The sequence below is a fragment of the Canis aureus genome, chromosome 4 (assembly GCF_053574225.1).
Source record: "Canis aureus isolate CA01 chromosome 4, VMU_Caureus_v.1.0, whole genome shotgun sequence".
NCBI lineage: Eukaryota > Metazoa > Chordata > Mammalia > Carnivora > Canidae > Canis > Canis aureus.
In genome coordinates this window covers 8059817-8081243 of record NC_135614.1, presented here as the reverse complement: position 1 = coordinate 8081243, position 21427 = coordinate 8059817, and the positions used below count along the sequence as shown (strand labels likewise).

The following is a 21427-nucleotide window of genomic DNA, read 5'->3' as shown; positions in this document are numbered from 1 at the left end:
TGGTCAAATGAATACCCACCTGAACACTGTCCAATGCAGAGCAGAGGCATGACTAACAGGGAAGGACGGAGTACAGGGATCATGTGCAGGGGAGGGTTTTCTGTTCTCCCTAGAACAAGGAGCCCACTGAATTGACCATAAGTCCGCAATCAACAACTAAATTAAAGAGGTCATTCAAAGTCAGCTTAAAGAGAGGGGTGGGGGAGATGCAGAAGAAAGAGTCAAATATCTTTTGCAAGAAAAATGAAATGATTTCATGAAGGAAATGAGGGAAGTCGCCATCACGAGGATAGCTAGGGATAGCAATAGATTCTTTAAATACCTCAGCCACCTGAAGAGGCCAAGCATGGGTTAAGAAATCAGCACACTTGCTCCTTGGAGAAAGCTGGTTCTGCTGCCTGCTCCTTCTACAACCTGTTTTTAATCACTCACATAAAGGTCCAGGACTTGGATTAGGGTTGTAAATTGGTTTGTTCCCACAAGTCCTACAATGACACACTTCACCCCTGAGGAGCTTGTCTTCCACTTGAATCTACTGTCTCCATCAACAGTTTATTAATCCAGTTTTTCAAATCCCCATAAGCAAAGTCAACTGACTCCCTCCATTTGCTTCCCTCCCCCTTCTCTTCCCTTTGCTCCTTCTCCTTGCCAACCCTCCTCCTCTTCTTTTTAGAAGCTGTCACTGTCCTCGGTTTCATTTCTAAGAGGCTGCATTCATCTCCAGAAGTGTCTCCAGCACGTGAGCAATATGCACAAGACACACGCAACTGCAGGAGTGGGTGGGACCATCCTGATTGCTAAACAGATTGGCTGCCTGTCCATGATTCAATATGTCCTGTAAATCCTCCACATTTCAGCACAGATATCCTTTGTAAGGAAATCTCAAAAAGCAACTCTAAACAAAGAAGCTTCCAGAGTTTTAGAGCTATGGCAGAGGCTAAAAACTGCACTAGTCCTGAGCCCAGTATAGAGGGAAATATACCTCCAAGGCTCCTTCACTGGAGACAGGGTATATGAATTCTTCCTTTTAATTTTGTTTAATTGTTAAATAAACATTTATCCAAATACTAATGTTTTCTCTCCTCTATTTTATTATAGTCTACCATGCAATATAAGAAAGAGATGGACTTTATATAAAATGTTCCTTGTTTTTAAAATTTAATTCAACACCTCTGGCCCCCACCTCCCTGACCTACCTCTTGTCTTTTCCGTGCGCAGTACTGAATCCATTCTAGATAAACATTACAGTAGCTGGCTCGTGTTATCCCCTGGAGACATGGGACGTAGTCATCATCGATGTTAATGTTGAACATCGCAAGGTCACGCTCAATGTAATGCCACTTGGCAAAAGGCTGCAAGGACTTCAGAAGTGATTCATTTTTGATCCAGGAGAGAAGTTTGGGGGACGTTACCATATAGTATATTATACTCTGCAGAGAGAAAGCAAGATTTTGAGCCCATATAGCCATTCTAAAGACAGAAAGACTTTTTACTTATTACATTTTGTAAAGTAACTCCAGGGAAGTATGAGACATGAACTCCCCACATGTGGTGTCATTGTATTTCCTGCTGGATTTTTAAAAAAGATTTTTTATTCGTTTACTTGAGAGACAGAGAGAGAACAAGCAGGGGAAGGAGCAGAGGGGCAGGTAGAAGCAGGCTCTCTGCTGAGAAGGGAGCCCGACAAGGGGTTAATCCCAGGACCTTGGGATCATGACCCGAGCCGAAAGCAGATGCTTCACCAACTGAGCCACCCAGGCTCCCCTTTGCTGCTTGATTTGATGCAGAGAACTCACTTGGGACATTCTAAAATGTCCTCTCCTAAGGGTCTCCACAGGGATGAGGGAAGTGAGAACAGAATGCTAACAGAATGTACCAGAACAGAAGTTCCGTGGTGAGGAAGAATGACAGCCAGCCCAATCCTTTCTGAGAGAGACACACAAAAACACCCATGGGTTACTGCAGGCTTCTGTGGATGCCAAGTGTGCTGACGCAGCCAAAAGACACTGGGGCAGACCCTCTCCCAGGACCCCAGCCCAGGAATGTTTAATGAACAAAAACTACAAAGTCCTTATGGAAAGAACTTACGATGTAGAATTGTTGAAACACATGCACACACATTCCCAGGTGCCCAGACAGTGGACATCTGCGATGCCTTCAAAAATAACCCGTGTTTTCCCCTCCATCAGACACGCCACTGAGGAATCCCAACTGGCGAAAATACCACCCTCAGGCTTTCTTACTCTGAGTCACAGCTTTATTGAAAGCCATCTCGTAGTCTGTGAAAGAATTCATCCTTCACAAAGGCGAGCTCCTGGCCCGGAGGGGTCCGCAGATAGCCGAGAGCTGCCGCGCGCGGAGCAGCAGCAGGTGCCAGAGGACCAGCACCGGGAGCAGCAGCAGGTGCCAGAGGACCAGCACCGGGAGCGCGCAGGGCTCGGCCCGGGGCATCTCCCCGGGAATCACCAGGGGCCGGCTTGGTGCCGGGGGTAGGGATGCACGCTCTCGTGCCCTCAAGCCTTAATCCATGGCCTTTCTGAGTAAACACACATCCCTCCCAAGGGAGCAGACCGACAGGAACGCAAAGGGCTGGGCCCGGCCAGGGCTTAGGTGGCTGGCACCCAGGACCCGTGTGGGCCAAGACACCTTTCCAGACGGCCTCCTCCCTCCCTCCTGCCCTTCCCCCCCTTGGGCTGGGACGTGAAATCTGGAGCACCAAGGGCGGAGGTTGCCGAGGAGCGTCTGGTTTCGGGTTATCTGAGGAGTCCGCGCCGGTGAGCGCACGGACACACAGGTCCCTGCCGGGGGCCAAGCAAAGGCGAGCGTCTGGCCTGGCTGTTCTCGGCTGTTCTCCACTGCTGGGACCGCGGCAGCCCGGCCTCTGGGAAGGCGCACCTGTGGCTCTGCCGTGGGGCCTTCCTTCCTTGGGGCATAGTCTCTATTGGGCTTCACAGCCCACCTGACCCCCAAGCGGGGGAGCGGGTTAGATGACATCCACGGCTCACGAGCTCTCATTTCTGCCCTGCTGCACCCAGGACAGCCACACTTGCCCCCAGAAGTACCTTCAGTGTGAGGAGGAAGAGGCCGCCAGAAGCTGAGAGTGACAGGTGTGAAGGGCAGAAGCGTCAGGGAAGCCTACTGCCCTGCATTATTTTGAGGTTTAAAAAGGAGAGAACGCATGTGAAGAACTCAGCACAAGGCCTGGCATGTAGCAGCCCGGGTGAGGTCTGGAGCAGGTGTGAGGCACGGATGACAGGAGGCCAGGAGACAGCAATCTGATGTTCAGAAACATCAATTCTGAACCTGGAGGGTTCAGAGAATAGTCTACCTGCTGGCAGGGTGATCTAAAGCTCCTGGGAGGGTCGCCTGGGTGGCTCAGCGGCTGGGCGCCTGCCTTCGGCTCCAGTTGTGATCCCAGGGTCCAGGATCGGGTCCCACATGGGGCTCCCCGCATGGAGCCTGCTTCTCCCTCTGCCTGTGTCTCTGCCCCTCTCTCTCAGTCTGTGTCTCTCATAAATAAATAAATAAATAAATAAATAAATAAATAAATAAATAAATAAATCTATCTATCTTAAAAAAGAAAAAAGTAACGCTCCTAGGAGGTAGGCCACATAAGCAGTTGACCCAAAGTTACAAGCAGAAGTGGATCTGTGACACTGGCCAGAGGCATGGCATCTCCACTGACCGTCACAAAGGCCACAAAGAAACAGGGCCCATGTGAACATCTGGCTCTAGCAAACATCTGGTCTAGTTTTTCCCACTGTGTCCTAATTGCGTGTACCAGATAGGAACAACAAACAAAAGCTCCAAGGACGTTTACCTTTTCGTTCATTTCTAGGGAGGAATGAAAATAAGCCTCTGGACCAATGAAGTCAGAATAGTTAACGAGGACTTTGAATTCCAGAGGTTAAAATGTCCTCCCCAAGGTCTGGCAAAACCTGGCAGCGTCGGCTCCCAAGCACACCCCCCAGCTGGACTCCTGTTCACAGCCCTGCGTGAGCATGAGGGGAACCCGCTCCTCTGGCCCCCAGAACACACCCACACCCAGTCATCTCCCATTTCCACTTGACTTAGGCAGAAATTCTGTCAAGAGAGACGGAGTCAGTGAACAGTGTGAAATCCTTTAGAATCTGTCAGGATGCAATGGGTACAACACTAAGTAAAACTGCTAAGTAAGGATGGGGCCAGTGAATTGATGACATGGAATCTGATCCATGTTGAAAGCAAGACCTCTTCTGAATTAATTCACCGTATCTGGCTCCTCCAGCAGGGATGCTCCTGGTTCCTCATTTCAATTGTAGATCAGCATCTTCTATCAGACAGCACATTCTAGAAAGGGGCCCTGGCAGGCAGCCCCACATGCCCGGGCTTCCCACTCCCCGTTCTGCAAAGCCAGTGATAAGCACCTCTCCTTTACGAAAGCCTTGGACAGGAACAATGGCAGAAGGGAAGCCAGGCCCTCGCCGAAAGCTGATGTCTTCTTGACTGCTCAGAGGGTTTGGAATAGTAATAAATGGAGGGGAGGTGGAGGAGGCACCAGGGAAAACCTCCAGTCATCAGGAAGGAAATTATTTCAAATATATTCATAGAGGGTGGCGGAACTGACCCAGTTTATTAGGAGATAAAAAAAAATCCTTTTGTGTAACGGAATTATTCCAAGCTTTTCTTCCTTTTTGATTTGCCTGCCCAATAAAAATCATAATAGTAATGATCAAAAGAATGAAACCGAACTCTTGAAACTTGAAGCAATTCAGCACTACAGAGGTGATTTTGTTCACCAAGTAACCAAGGCCAAAGAAGAAAACGCTCATTCGTTTTTACCCGAGAATGTTGCTTCTCCTGTTCTAAGAACCGCTTGGCACTCCTGAAATTTTCTTTAACTAACTCCATGTGGGAATGCGTGCAAGTTCTGGGCTACCCCTCACCAAAGGGTGGGCAAGCCCTGAGTGTGATATTTAGAGAAAGCGGGTGTGAACACTCCCATGGGTGCTGATGTGAATTAACCGGGAGGTGCCATAAGGCCCCATCTGCCCCCAGATCTCAGCTGCTCCTGAGCACTGCTTTGGAACTGAAGAGAATTCTGTTTCTATTGAGCACAAATATGCATGTAGTCGCTCCCAAGACTCACTGTATATTAAATCACTTAGGAAACTAATTTAAAAATACAGGTGCTAGGGTCCCTCTCCTGCCCCATGGAATCAGAATTTCTGGGTGGGACATGCAAACCTATAATTAGCTGGCTTATTCAGGGAGTCTGATGCCATGGGGCTGCCCCCAGCTGGTGAGAAGAGTCCCACCAGGTAATGACCCATTGCACTTTGAGCCTCTCTACCCCACCTGAACTCTCATGTTGGCATCACTCGCCCTTTTTCTTGGAAAACAGAGTTAAAGTTTGTTCTCTCACAAACTAAATATTCCTGGCAAGTTCTGGGGGCAGGGGGTCCTTCAGCCTCTACCATTTACACAGTATCCTGGCCTTGTATATCAGATTGCAAATGGTCATTTTAGAAAACATACCGAGGATCAGGAGGCATGTTCCTTGGAGTGACGAGAGGAGGAACATGAATACGATTCACTTATTAGTTCAAGGGAGGGAAGTATCAAAAAGCAGATCCCAGGTAGTGCCCCCAAGGCCTCTGGAAAAGCCAAGATAATACACACAGAAAAGGTATCTCATCCCTTCTCTCTCTCTTCTGTCTCACTCATGGTGACTTCTTGGCTCTATCACGTGAGGTCGCTTTGGCCCACATGTCTGGCTGGCTCCTGATTCACAGAGATGTGGCTCGGTACTGAACCCCATTCTCAACATGAATGCCTACAGCAGGTCATTCAGACTCTCCCCTCCACCTGAATCTTGTCCGCCCAGACTGCATGGCCGGGACCCATTCATCACCTCTGCTCATGCAATCCAATAAAATGCATTGGGCACTTCCGTACTCAAGTCATCACACTGAACTCTGGGGACCCAAAAAGGAGCCAGGTGTGTGCAGCTCCTATGCTTAGGGAGTTGCTGGAAGGTGAGTAGAAAAGATCTCAGAGCAAGGCCAGGTGAATGTCGGCACGGGCCACAGGGCAGCTTGTGAGCAGGTGGAAAGTGAGGAGAGAAGAGCAGGAAGAGGGTTCCTGGCAGGGGAGGGGCGGGGAGTGCGGGAAATGTGTGTGCAAAGAGGAGGGGCAGCAGGGTGGAAACTCTACTGGAAACAACAATGGGTGTTCTAGATGGTTTCCATCTGTGTTCAAGTCTGCCCAGAATGCACTTTCCCCACCCCTCACACCTGGCATGGGACAGAGCAACCTTCTGGCACCTGGGATACAACAGGGATGCACTGTGGTCTTCCAGGAGCCTTCCTAGGGGACCATCGTGCAGGCCCCTGCTCTTCATCTCCTGTGTCCTCTCTTCCATCAGCTTACATCTTGCAACATGAAGGTGGGGAAGCCCCTTTAAATGGTGGAGCTGGCAGCTGGAAGGCACCTAGCTAGGACTTTCTGCAACAGACCTACCACCCTAGTCTTCGTTTAGATGTAAGAGAAACACACTTCTCACATGAAGGTACCAGTTCTTTCACGACCCACTGCCAAATCCACTGCCAGTTGGAGCCAACACTGAGTTGGCCGAGGACTGACTGCGGGAAAAACTTCTTGTAGTCTAGTTAACAATGGCCCAGGGAACAAACCATGGAGTTATGAGGCAGGAGCTCACCACTCTCTGATTTGCTTTCCAAATCTTCCCCAGTGTATGTAGGGCGGGGCAAAACACCTACAGTTTTATATGAGGTATGGATGGAGACTTCTGTATCCTTTCAGCACGCATGAAGGTGGTGAGTACGAGCCACTAAATCTGTTTTCAATAGTCTTCACCGGAAAGGGGTTCACAATCGTTTCTTGTTGCAACTGCCTTGGGATGTGGTAATTAAGAGTTATTTCACCTTCCAAGTTTTCACAATCTGTCTTCTGTTTCCTGTAAACTTTAGCAGTATCGATGCACACATGGGGCCCTTCTAAGGAGCTATTCCAAATTTCTAAAATCTTCCTTTTCAGTTGGTGGAAACTACCGAAGTTTCAGGCACCCATGTTATCTTTCTATTTTGTATTTCCTCATTTCTGCTGGACCCCCTCTCTCAGCCTCAGCTGGCAGGGAGTCTGGGATCTCAGGCAGATAAGCATCCTCACTGTTAGTGGCATTAAAATGCAGACCCTGTGAGGGCCGGGATCCAGGGCTCTCACCTATACAAAGTGCTCCCTCAGAACAGGAGCCAGCACAGACTTCCTCAGCCTGGGGCTGCTCCTACCCATCCCTCCCCCTTTAGAAATTCCTTTGCCCTACTGGCCTCCACACTGTCGTTCAAAGCTCACGTTAGTTAAGGAGACTTAACTCCAAACCAGCACATTTTCCGAGGTTGAATACAGGTTGGGCAGACCTGGATACTGAACAATGGGAAAAATATGTTATTAGTCCCCACACGAATGAGGAAGAAAGGCTGTCATAACTAATCCTAATCGGGATATTTTTGAGTTTTCATTTAAAGCTTAAAAAATAACTTGGGTTCTAAAGTAGCATCTAAATGGCAGAGCATCTAAATCAATACTTCTGACAGGTAAACACGGAGGCCTGGTGATATTTTCAAGACGTTGCAATTTATCATCACCATCCCCACCATGGCTCTGCAGTGTTAGAAGTGAAGAAACAGATCTGGGTAAGAAAAGGAACTGCCAATTAGTGCCCAGGTTTAGAATGTGACTCAAGGCATGAACTCCAGGCTAAACCAAAGCCCTTGAGGATTTTTCACAAAACCAGTGGTTCCCAAACTTAGCTGGGTCTCAGATTCAGGAGATAAGGAGAAGAATCTAGCTTTCTGCAAAGCTTTTCAGGAGCCCCTTGAGCCAGCCCAAAACGATTACTCAGACAAGTGTCTGGGGCCCCAGAGCAGTGATACCTTGATGTAGTATCGGATGAGGATCCTTCGGAGGTCGAACACCTGCAGCATGGTGGCTGCATTGTTGTCTATGATGCTGTAGCCCTCCAGGATGTACTGTGTTCGTGTGATCTCCCAGGTGAGCCAGCGGAGGTGAAATGCGGCGTTGCAGGACAACAGGTGGGGCAAGTGACCTGGTTTGCAGCAACAACAGCCTCTGTCCTCCTCATCACCTTCCATGATGGCCTCAACCTCTCTCTGTTGGCAGTAGGTTCCTGGCAAAGTGCAAACACAATGGAAGTTATACAAGGAGTCATTGGGTAACCTCTGCTCCGAATGGATTTTCCCCTTGCCTTCATTAGAGAGGAAGAGGCTGAAGAGAGTCTAGGAATCGGGAGAATTGTTTAATTCTTTAACTCCCACAAAGGTCACAATGCTCATCATCATTAATTCTTTTCTTCACTAGTATTCATTCTGACTATCATCTCTTCCCCATTGTGTGTGTGTGTGTGTGTGTGTGTGTGTGTGCGTGTGTGTGTTAGAGAAGACAGACTTTCACGATGCTCATGGACCCCAATGGTTGAATGTGGGATGGTTATACCCTTGAGTTCCCTTTTGTAGAAACCTGCAGGTCCCAGCTGAGCAGATAGGAGGCTAAGGAAAGGTGGCAGGTGGAGATGTCTGAGGCTAAGTAGGTACATGCTGAAGTGTTTTCAAGAAGGGAAGCTCTCTGCTTCTTTCCCTGGAAGAGCTCCATTGCCAAACTATAAGGGCACACCATGTGTGCCGCCCTGCCTCACATGCCACCTCACCTCGTGTGACTAGAGCAGGATGTTGGGGGCCTGAGTACACTTCCAAAGGAGTTCATTCCACAAATAGGATAAGATTATGGGTGTCAACCATTTTTAAAAATGAGACAGAATATCTTCTTTAACATCTTTGTCAATGATTTGAAGGGAGACATACACAGTATGCCAATGACACGAGTTACTGGCATCACCCTGAATGCAGAGTTGTGACCTAAAATTATCTCAGCAGACAGGATGGTGGATTGGATATACTGAAATTTAATAGGAATAGATAGAATATCCTGCATCTGGTTTCAAAAAACCAGCCACACAGTTTGTGAATATATAGTAGCATATTTCACAAATACTTCAGTCGTGTCATTGATGGTATGTATGAACCAGAAGTAGGAAAAGGGAAAGATCCTACTTGGGATGGGTTGGGGAACCCTTGGATGTTTTTAGCTCAGGAGAAGTGTGTTCTGATTTATTTTGGAGGAGATCATGCTGGCTGCTGTCCAGAGAATGGACTGTAGAGGAGGCAGGGGTGGGAGCCAGGACATTGGTTATGAGGCTATTAGTTAACACAGATGAGACAGCAGTGATTTGGACAAAGGCCATTGGGGGAGGTACAGAGAAGTGATTAGATTCTGGATCTCTCTAAAGGTGGTCTGATAGGATTTGCAAACCAATTTGGGTATGAGATGTTGAAAAGATGCATGAAGAATGGTGCGAAATATGCTGATCTGAGCAAGGCGAAAAGTGAAATTACCATTCAGAGAAAAGGGCAAGATTGCAAGGGGATCAGCCTCTGGGTGGGCAGATGGGAAGATCAGGAATTTTCTTTTGCATATGTGAGGTTTTAGCTGTTCCTGATTTTTTTTTAAATTTTTATTTATTTATGATAGTCAGAGAGAGAGAGAGGCAGAGACACAGGCAGAGGGAGAAGCAGGCTCCATGCACCGGGAGCCCGATGTGGGATTCGATCCGGGGTCTCCAGGATCGCGGCCTGGGCCAAAGGCAGGCGCCAAACCGCTGCGCTACCCAGGGATCCCTGTTCCTGATTAATCAAGATGGAGATGTCAAGCAGACAGTTGGATTAAGAAATCTGGAGTTCAGGGGAAAGGTTCTGCCAGAGATTCACAACATCTGAGAAAATTATCAGGATATCAGGGTTATTTAAAGTTATCTGGGGAGAGAGGACAGGTCTGAGATCTGAGCTCTGAGCATTGCATTCAGAGGCTGGAGATGTGAGGTGCTACCAACAAAATGATTGAATAGGAATAGAGGTGGCCCATGAGGTCCGAAGAAAACCAGAAAGTAGCAAAAGTCAAGTTTAAAAGAAAGTAAGAGTTTCACGGAAGAGGGAACATCAGCTATGTTAAATGATGCTTATAGGTCAACTTACATGAAGAATTAACTGTTAGATTTGACAATATGGAAGTGAAGGATAATCTTTGCTAGAGAGGTTTCAGTGTCATGATGGGTGGGGAAGGGAATGCCAGCTTGGAGTGAATTCAAGACCATGGGAGAGAAAGTAGCAGGGACAGTTAGTGTAGGCAGCCCTTCTGAGGAGTTTACAAATCTTTATGGCTTTATTATATTTTTACACATATATTAGAATGCTTGATACTGTCCCACAGATCACTGAGTTTCTGTTTATTTTCTTTAAACTTTTATTATTTGCATTAGTTTGAATAGTTTCTATTGCCTTGTCTTCAAGTTCACTGATCTTTTCTTCTACCCTCTAAATTTTTCACTTCAGATGTTGTATTTTATTCATTTTTAGAGTTTTTTTCCTATTGATAGTCTCCGTCGTTCATTCATCATGGTAATCTTTCCTCTGATTTCCTAAATATATTCATAACTGTTTGAAACTTCTTTTCTGTTATTTCCAACATCTTGGGGTGTGTTTCTATTTATTGTTTTCTTTTCCTGGTTATGGGATCCCTTTTTTTCTGCTTCTTTTAATATCTAGAAACTTTTGTTATACACTGGATATGGTTGATGCTATATAGTGTTGATAGTCTGGATTTTTTTGGTCTTTTTTTTTTTTTTTTTTTTTTTTTTAGAAAGAGTTATGTTCTGTTAAGCAGTTTATTTGCACCTCAGCTTGTCAGCTTGGTCCTTTTGAAACTTGTTTTTAATCTTTGTTTCAGACCGTCTAGAGTAGATCTCTAGGGTGGTACTATCTCCAGTCCTAAAGCTTGGTCTTTCTGGGGTCTTGGCTGAATTCCTGGGACATTCAACAAGGTGTCTCCACTGGATGACTGGAATTTCTACGGCTTGCCACTGTAGAGCCCTCCATATTCTCTACTTAGCTCACACCTCCCCAGGTGCTAGTCTCTGTCAGGACTTGCTTCTAACATTCAATAGGTTAATATTCATCCAACCACAAGATGATCCTTGGACAGATTTTTGCAGTATCTTCTCTGTGAAATTCACTCCTATCTGATACTCTGACCCACAAAATCCAGCTATATTAGCAGTCCAGAACTCTGATTCTGCCTCCCTAGCTCAGCACTCTGTTGGAGTGTTGCCCCTCCCTTCCACTACATACAAGAAAGTGCCTGCAGAAAGAGAGCAAGAGTAATTATTATGGAGCTTAGTTTGGGTGTCTCCTTTCTCTCAACCATGCACTGTCTGTTCGATATCTGAAAACAGTTGATTTATATTTTTCCCAGTATTAAAACTGTTTCTGGCAGGAAGGATAGATAGTCCAGTACTTGTTACTCAGTCATGGCCAAAAGGGTAAGTCTCTATATCCTTTGATATGTCTTTTGAGACTTAATTCAAACATGAAAATTGTCCCTACATCCATTTCCACACCTTTCATTTTTTCCAAGATCTCATATCATTATTCACAATGTCTGGTACTCAGTAGGTGCTAAAAACTAGCTGATGGGATGACTGAATGAATAAATGAAAGAAAGATTTTAATCCAGATCACTGCATGCACAGGCAACAGATACCCTACTGAGAAAATGCACAGCAGATTATGTTATGTATGTGGCAGATAAAGAAAGTCAATGTTGGTACTAAACTACTCTGTAATACACATGAGATGGTCATTTGTTCTGTAGAATGGAAATGGAAAATCACAATCTTCAAATAATAATGTACATACAGAACTGTTAGGATAGTAGTCAATGAAATTGGAGTTGATCAGAAAGGGGAAAGCAAGCAGGTTGTGTAACATAAAGTATAACAGTGAAAGGCTGATCCCAGATCTTGCTATTCCATTTGTCTTTCGAAACCCAAGACTTTACTGCTTTGGGTAAAGCTGAAAGCACTTTGGGTTTTAGCTGAAAGCACTCTTTTAAACATTTCAAGGGTCTCTTAGCTCATTCTGCAAAATAAAACTGGTACAGATGTATAGAAATACAACATGAGCTCTAAGCAGTGAGTAATTCCGGCGGCACACTCTGGGGCTTCCAGAGTGAGTAATGACCACAGTGTCCTAACCAATCCACCCACTGGGACCCTAGTACTGCAGGCACTAGACCCCGCAGGTTGGGGAGATGTCTCATCCCTCCAAATGGCACACTGACAACACTGGTTTTTATAATTCAGCACGAAACTCTCTTTCAATGAAGAAGTGAGACCGTTTTTAGACTACTCAAGGAAGAAGCAGAAAGGATGAATTTTCACCTCAAATAGATTAGCAAACCTAGTTAAATGGAATGTCTCAAAAATCTGCATTTCTTTACAAATTCTCTCTCCATACTTCTCCGTCCAGGCCTGGCATTTATCATGTTGGGCTGAATGTCAGGGTGGTTCCCCCATCCCCTTACATCAAACAAACTGGAAGGGATGTGTGTGTGTGTGTGTCTGTGTGTCTGTGTGTGTGCGCACGCATATGCACACACTGTCGCACACGATACAATGCAGAGTTTAGATTTCCATCACGTGAATGAGATAAGTAAAACCAAACACTATCAGGAGCCTAGGTATGTTTCTACATTGACGAAAGGCCAGTTGAGGACACAGTGTGTAATGAAGGACTGCCACTTGACAGAGACATCATAACTGCCGAGGGTTTTTAACAAACACTTTAAGTAGGTCTCAGCACCTCCTCTATGGAACAAAAGATGCAGAGTCAGGATCATATTGTAAAAGAATATGAAAATAAAAACCCAGTCATTTCTATACATGCACTAATTTGCTGCTCAAATGCAAATCAAGGCCATAGTCTTCTCAGAGAGGCTCAGGGAGTTTAGAGCACATTCCCTCCCAAGGGAACATTGAAGGTCAACCGCCCCCACACTGTGACCTCTTGCACCATTGGTGTCAATGAATGACAAGTTGGCTGGCTGCTTCTGTCTGGTGTTTCCATTGAAACTAACTCTTGGCATCTTTTATGTTGGGGTGTTCTCATGGTCTAAGTCAGTGGGACATAGGAAGGCATTCAAGAAGTAATTCTTAAATTATTTTGAGAGTGTCTTAGGGTCTTAGTTCTGATAGCTGAGAAAGCCTAATTAAAGGAAATTAATTTTTTTGAACTGAAAATATATCTGTTCGATCCCAGATGTCGTGCCACATAGGATATGTATCAATTTCCCGAGTGTGGCATATGGCAGCCACTGCTGCTGCACCTGGCTGCCCTCCTAACAACTGACCCTTTCTTCCTCCCTTTGCTGGTTCCCCAATGAGCAAGCACTGCTCCCCGTTAAATGCTCTTTGCTGGATCTACCAGTGACAGGCCAGGCCTGGCTTATTTATTCACACTTAATCCCAAAAGGAATGAAGTCATTTTAAAAAGGCATACATGGCACAATGGCAAATAACAAAATTTAAGTATAAAAATGGGGACAAGGAAAAAAATATGATGAAGCCATAATAATGTCAAGAGACCCTAACTGCATTCTGTGATATCCTATATATTTACTAAAGGTGGGCCACAGATGGCACTGGGGCTTTCCAGAAGCCAATGCATAAAGAAAACTTAAGTAGTTTCTTGTTGTCCTTAAGATAACAGCAAAATAATTGCCTGCAAGGGTCACAGCTATTTCTGGCAAAGACACCAGAAGGATAATGCTCCCAGGACCCTAATAAAAGGAATATTGTACAATATGGTGAACATCATCCTTAACAGCATTGCCCAGAGAATATGAACACAAGCTTCAGCAAGCTGCTCTAATCTAGCCAAAGTGCCATAAAGTAAAAGCATGTCTAGGGGTGGCCCAAACAATTCAGTCTTGAGTATGTGGGTCTTGTATCTCCCAAGGGCAGATTTTAGAGACTCTTGAGGGCAGGAGAACTTCATCCTTTTGAGGAAATCCTCGCTATGGATTATTTACTCTCCACCTAATGCTGACAATTATTGTGCACTGAGGGGCAGTGGATTTTAATATGTTCTCCCTGACAAGCCCAGGAAGGCAGATATTCTGTGTGGCTGGTGAGTGCAGGCGTCCCGCTTTCCTGGTCAGCCAGGCTGGAGGTAGAGCTGACATTCTACCAATTGTCTTTGGTAGTGCCAGAGAGAACGGCTGCCTGACAGAAGGTCCGGTAACCAAAACTTAACCCAAAGTGTCCCCTGCTGCATCACAACCGAATGGGGAGTACCATCTGGGCTGAGAAGCCCTGGGGCCAGAAGAAAGGGGGCTCTGGGCAGCCCCACTGGAGTGGAGACCTGACTCCTGATGGAGGCACTTGAACTTAATTTAAAAAAAAAATTTTTTTATTGGAGTTCAATTTGCCAACATATAGCATAACACCCAGTGCTCATCCCATCAAGTGCCCCCCTCAGTGCCTGTCACCCAGTCACCCCCACTCCCCGCCCACCTCCCTTTGCACTGCCCCTTGTTCATTTCTCAGAGTTAGGAGTCTCTCATTGAAACTTAATTTTGTAGTAAACAGGCACATAGTGGGGATTTTTGAATCTCAAGGAAAAACAAGTAAAGTTGCAGTTAGGAAGTATTCCCCGGCAGCTTTGGGGGAGCAAAGAGACCGGTGAGGGGGACATCAGCCCCCACAGTCCCACTGCAGGTGAAAAGTGATAATGGGGACTTCAAAGAGACACATTATAAATGGTCCCCTGCAGCAGAAAGCTTCATTGAAAGAAAATGTCAGCTTGCTTTACAACCTTCCAGGGAGAACATGCAAGATGAAGTCTAAATGCATGACATACTGGAAAGATTGGGCCTCTTGACCCTCCCATGTTCCTCCTCATCTGACATGAGTACTTTGAGAAACACTGCTCAGGGGTCCCAAAGACTATCTGGATTCCACGGAAAATCCCTCGTATCACCATTACTACGTTTAGTGTTCTCCAGTAATAACAGTTTATTTTTTTATCTTTATTTTTTTAAAGAGTTTATTTATTTATTCATGAGAGACAGAGAGGCAGAGACACAGGCAGAGGGAGAAGCAGGCTGCATGCAGGTAGCTTGATGGGTGACTCCATCCCAGGACCCCGGGGTCATGACCTGAGCCAAAAGCAGACGCTCAACCACTGAGCTACCCAGGCGTCCCCAGTAATAACAGTTTAAAATAACTTCACTGGACATTTATTTGAGCTGAGTTTCTGAATGATCACTGCCTTCATCACCCCAGCATGCCAGACACTGGGCTGGTGTTTTCCATGTGCTGAGCAATGAGGCCAGCAGGGAACGGCAGAAGAGAAGCAGTCCCTGGCCACGGAGTGGACTACAGTTAGGCACAGATCGGATTTTAGCCATTGCTTTTCAAGCTACAGGGCAGACTTAGAGACACACATTTTGGGATGTGTGTGGATTTTATAAATCATATTCCCTTTTGAGGTCACAGTTAAGCTTGTTCCTAAGTTGTCCAGGGCCACAAAAGGAGAAGGCCACCAGATATGGCCAAAGCTACACTCAAAGCAGATCACTTGCACGAACGTTTGGACCTCACACATGCACATTACATGTTGGAAACACAAGAGGTGTGAGACAGGGTTCGGCCCCAGCCAGCTCTCGTTGGGGAAACACCCCTCCACCATCCCAGTGCACTTCTCATCTCGTGCCACACATATAATGATAGACATGCTAACGAGAAGAACATCCATAACATTAAGGAAATCTAAACTAGCATTGCCTCTTGCCAACTGGTTATAGCAAGGGGCCATTATGTGACCAAAAGAAATAATATCAGAGAAGACTTTAAAGGTTTTTGATTTATTGTCATTTTCAGGGAAGTCACAGTGTGATTTCCCCCACACTCCCCCATTGCAAAACCTCTTCTACAGTTTCATAGTCACAGAGATGCTTTTCTCTGCCCCTCCTCTACCCCGTACTACTCTGGGACATAATCCTGGAACAAGAGCTTACAGGCATATTCAGGTCACCTTTCCCCAGCTACTTGCCCTATCCCCACCTATCCCCAGCTACTCACTCCTATAGGTGCTAGACTTCACCAGATTTAATTTCTGGGAAGAAATAATTATTATAGCAAGAATCTGTTTATACATAAAGCTGTCCTATGACTCATCCCATTTCCTGATGGCTAAACATCCATTTGATAATAGCCCCTCGAAATTAATCCAAATTGAAAGATGGAGAAAATGATTGCCAAGAATATGTGACACGACCAAGGTTACGGAGCAGAAGGAAATCCAGGAGTAGGACTGGTCTATTGAGACACTGAATAGTTTATTTCTTTATTATTTTACCGGATAATTTCTCCCCTAGTCCCAAATTCCAAGCCTTCATCAGCATTGGACAAGAGCATGAGGAGAATCTAGAAGTGTATTGGCCCAGTGTGCAGTAGGGGAAAAATATGTTAGAATAATTTATATCTGTTTGATTTTGTGGGCACAGCATAGCATATAACCATTTTATATTTCAAGGAGACTCAATTTGTATTAAGACATTTCCATATGAATTAAATTCTCTTATGTCCTGTTTGGCAAGCTGGATTTTAAACATGGTGAAATACCTTTCAGTTAAACAGCATTGTTTCTTCTCGGAGAATTTTTATTTCAAAACATCACCTATTTATGTAATTTTTATCAACTTGAAAAGTGATGTATCAGATAGCATCTCATTTTTCGCACACATTAACCTGCTTGTGCAGGTGTAATTTCTCCTTTTATAAATGAGGACACTGAGTCTCAAAAGCAACTTCTCTGGTAGAACAGTCTGGTCTTTTGAATTTAAAATCAGTATTTTCCCCTTTATCATACACTGTCTAATAAAGCTATACAAATCATAGGCAAAAGCCCTCTGAATTTACACCAGCCCATAGGAGAAAATGAAATGAACCAAGTCACTTTGTGTACACTGTACCTTATATTGGGTGGGTTTGAAACCATGAGGTATAAGAAACACTGAAATATATAATAATTATCTCTGTGAATAATATGGTTTTTCTCCTGCTCCTGCCCCACTCACAGATGAGAAAACCAAGGCACTCCGCCTTACACAGAAGAGTCAGATACTTTCTCATTCATATTTAATTCCAAGTTGTCTTATTTTACTTTTCTCCAACAAACTTATTTTTGAGTGTTGTTAAAATATGCAGACTCTGTTAATGTTCAACAGGAAAGCCTCCTTTTTTTCTCACAGACTGGCTATATCTAGACAAGCATGGCTTTGTCTCTCTCACTAACAAGTCACATAATTTGAAATGAAGAAGAATATGTGTTAAGGAATTCTAAATGGAGAACCTATTATTTTATGGGTAAAGGTTGGACCCAAGGGATTGAACAGATTACTCAAGCCGAGTAGGAACTAAAGACGCGCTAATGACCTGAATGTTGCCATAGAGAAGAAAGAATTCTAGTTTCAAGATTAGTGGGGTAGCTATGGCTCTCCATGGATTTGCCAGTTAGGAGAAAGGTTTGGGTTGGATGAACTTTAGATAAGATTAGTGACACAATTATTTTAAAAATGTCCCCACAGGCCAGTGATTATGGAGTGTTAGCCAGACTATGAGATGGCTGAGACCAATTCATGCAAACAGGCACATAAATCCTTTATTTGATAGGATTTTCCAGATCCACTGGTAATGTGTGGCTACACCCTGCCTTAGCTTCCCACATTCACTCTGCAAGAGCCTTTCAGATTTCACAGTTGTTAAGGCAGTTGATCATTCAAGAAACTGAGCTGCTAACAGTGGTGACGCCATCTTAATTTTTATGAGCACTTTCATGTAAAACTTTTATGTTTCAACAACCAGTGAGATTTAAAAATAATGGTTACTTATTCATTTCTTTCTCCTTCCTCCCTCCCTCCCTCCCTCCCTCCCTCCCTCCCTCCCTTCCTTCCTTCCTTCCTTCCTTCCTTCCTTCCTTCCTTCCTTCCTTCCTTCTTTCCCTCCTTCCCTCCCTCCCTCCCTCCTTCCTTCCTTCCTTCCTTCCTTCTTTCCCTCCTTCCCTCCTTCCCCCTCCCTCCCTCCATCCTCTCCATTCCCTCCATGGCAGTGTGTTCTACTGCAAAGGTCATGGACTTCAGGGACATCCACATCCAGATGCTTACCCCTCCTCCACCACTGGGGCCTGGAGCAACTTACTGAATCTCATTTCCTCAACTTTTTTATGTCTCAAATAGGGATAATAACACCAGCTCACTTTATAGAGTTATAATACAAAATATTCTAGAATATTATGAGGACTAAAATTAAAGTGCTAGAATGGTACCTGGCAAAGAACTGATGTTCAGGAAACCTTAGATGGTTTCTATTTTCTCCCTCCACCAATGTTCACTGGACTTCCCACATGAGCCCATCGACACATGGTAGGAAGGACATGAATAAGACAAAGAGTCTCCACCTTTGAGAGCCTCACAGTCTAAAAGAACTTGGTTTAATCAATATTTCACAGCATGCATGAATAAAGAACTGCATATATAAACTTTGCAAGAATACTGAAAATAAGCTTTGGTTTTTAAATTATTACTTATTATTTTATTATCAATTTTATTATTGACCACCCACCACATGTGGCCACATGTCTGACATCATGGTAACATTCTGATCCCAAAGATTCATGACCTATACATACAAGGACCTAAAAACAAACATCCAGACTTTGTTCTAAATAAGAGGACAAAGTAATCTATATTGGTTGCTTTGTTGTTTAACTACTGTATGAGCAAACACTGAAAGTATTTGATCCCATGGAAATGTATATACAAAACAAAATATATATAAATGCAGTATCATTCATCATAAAAAAGTACTGAGAAAAGATTAATTGACAGAAAATTGTAGTTAGGCAACTAATAGAAAAGGTAAATGTCCACATAACATCATGCATTTCTGTTACCGCTTTCCAAAATTCCACTTTATCAAATGACACTTTAATATTTCCTAAGGCCTCCCCTAAGAAGATTTCTGGAAAACTGATCTTGCTGTGACAAAAATGTAGCAGTCCTGTATTAATGAGGCTAATGAAAGCTGCATGCATAACTAAATTTCATCTCAGCAGCCCCAAAATTTCCATTTGCATGTGACTCAGCCTTAGATGATAGGATCCGCTTCATCACCCTTGAGAGAACACTGCTTTATGGTGGTTCATATCATTTGCCATGGGGAGCTCAGGACCCCCTGTAGCCTAATTTCCATAGTGCTGTATAAATCACATTTTCTGACCTGATCGCAACTACCACCCAGCCTCCACCCAGGTTACAAATCCTTGAGATCCTTTTGCTTTGCCCTCGGGAACTCATGGTCTATTCCTCAACTTCTCTGCATGTTCTCCTCTTCTCCTTGGTATCTTATTGGAGAGCTGGCTCTCCCTGTCTCCTTTGCAGCTCCCCCAAATGGGGCTCGTCATTTTCCCACAGTCCTCCAACCCCAAGGTCTGGGAGGATGGAAGACCTCCTCTTGCTTCCCAATGATGCTGTGAGGCCATTCTCTGTCTGTGCAACATCATTCTCCCTCATTGCCTCCTTCCAGGGCCCTTCCAGGGTCACTCCAAGTCCATGAAGATTCCGGCTCAGGGTCACTGTCACTCCCCAGCATACCTCTAGCCATCCGTCTTGAGATTTAAGGATCCACAGAGATGATCCTTCCAGCATCTTGGTCCCAGACTCCCATTCCTCTAATGATCTCATCTCCACTCAGCTTCAACTGCTCATTTCCACGGCCATGACCCTAGGCTGTGATTACCCAACATTGTCTCCCCTTATGAATGTTCAAACCCCCTGCTCTCCAGCAATCACCTCCTATTTTTCCAGCTCATTCCCTCTAACATTGCAACGTCAACAATCCTGACACTTTTCTTGGATCTAGAAAGTCCTTCACCAGGTCCTATCCCCCTATTCTCATTCCCTCACCACCCCCCCTCTCCCTCAGCTTGCATTCTGTGGCCAGGCATTGCAGTCATCATCACACCCTTGCACACACTGTCAGTTCCCTTGTCCTTGTTTTACTTTATGGCATTCAATTGACTCAGTCTCTATCTTGATTAAGGCCAGCTCTATTGTTCTATACCTGCATCCATGAAGCTGAATGTGGCTTAGGGAAACCATGAGCAACATTAACACACCTTCCTTTAAAATCACAATCCCGGGGATCCCTGGGTGGTGCAGCGGTTTAGCGCCTGCCTTTGGCCCAGGGCGCGATCCTGGAGACCCGGGATCGAATCCCACGTCGGGCTCCTGGTGCATGGAGCCTGCTTCTCCCTCTGCCTGTGTCTCTGCCTCTCTCTCTCTCTCTGTGACTATCATAAATAAATAAAACTTAAAAAAAAAATCACAATCCCTAACCTCAAGTGGGCTCTTCATACTGGTCAAATATATTCCCCACCCCCACTCCATCCATTCTTCCCCCTCACACCCATCTCTTACCTGCATCTGGGCCATATGCTCGCTCTCCTCTCCTGCTACTGTAGATAAGCTACCATGGATTCCATCCTCTCAGCCCCTGGGATTCTATCACTTGCCATCACAGCAAGCCCTCCTCTTTCCTTTGCCTGAAATCCTGCCACTCTGCTTTACTGCTGTGATAGTGCTTCTGATGCCCAGTCCTTTCAGCAGCTGGTGTGCTAGTGCTCAGGAGGGCCGACCTTCCCTGTGTGGTGCTATATTAGCAAGAAGTCCACAGATGCTCAGCTTCCTTCTTGACACCAGCCATGGTCTCAAGACTGGGATGTCCACCAACAGCACCTACTCCCCGGGAGAGAACTGTACTTGGGCTCCAGCAGAGAGGAGGGTTTTGACTTTCCCCCAAGTGCATTATATGGTGGAAGTAGTTTATATTGCCTGACCTAATAGACTGTCAGAACTAGAAAGACACTAGGAATGTGGAAATCACACCAAGGCTCCAATGATGGAATCAAGAATCTGAAAGGCCAAGACACTTGTGATGCTCTGTTAAATATCTTAAATATCTTTTGGTTGCTGTTTCTTTGGCAACTAGAGAAATATGTGGAGCTTCTGAAAGGATGTGCAAGTGACTGAAGGCATTTTGCCCCAGTTACTTAGCGTTTTGTAAACTAAATGAGCACCACAGTCCAAATCCAAACACACATCCAGAAGGCCTGAAAGGGAAGAAGAAGGGAAAATGGTCAGGTAGAAAGAGAAGTTCTGGTTAAGAGCCAGAGTCACGTGGGTTTGCCTAGTTCCAGCTCACTAGCCGTGAGCCTGCAGAAAGTATTCCTCTCCTGGTGCCTTGCTTTCCCATTTGTTAATTCATTAAGCAGGATGAAGAGATGGGATTGTGGCTGTTCTGAGGGTAGGTGTCATCTTCAAAGGCCAGTGCCCTCTCCCTAGCTTGGAGTTCACACGCATCTCATAGAGCCTCCCTCCAGTGCCTTTTACTTTTGGC

The 21427-nt window shown here is 45.1% G+C and overlaps 1 protein-coding gene across 2 annotated transcripts in view; it reads right to left on the bottom strand.

The window, feature by feature from the left end:
• PCNX2 (pecanex 2) overlaps positions 1-21427 on the bottom strand; it is a 288682-nt gene that overhangs the window by 24671 nt on the left and 242584 nt on the right. For both annotated transcript variants that reach the window (XM_077894480.1, XM_077894481.1), the window contains 2 exons: positions 7935-8188; positions 1197-1430 (listed from right to left, as the gene is read on the bottom strand). In XM_077894480.1, coding sequence (XP_077750606.1) covers positions 1197-1430; positions 7935-8188 — 488 coding nt within the window. The remainder of the gene's footprint in view (positions 1-1196; positions 1431-7934; positions 8189-21427) is intronic.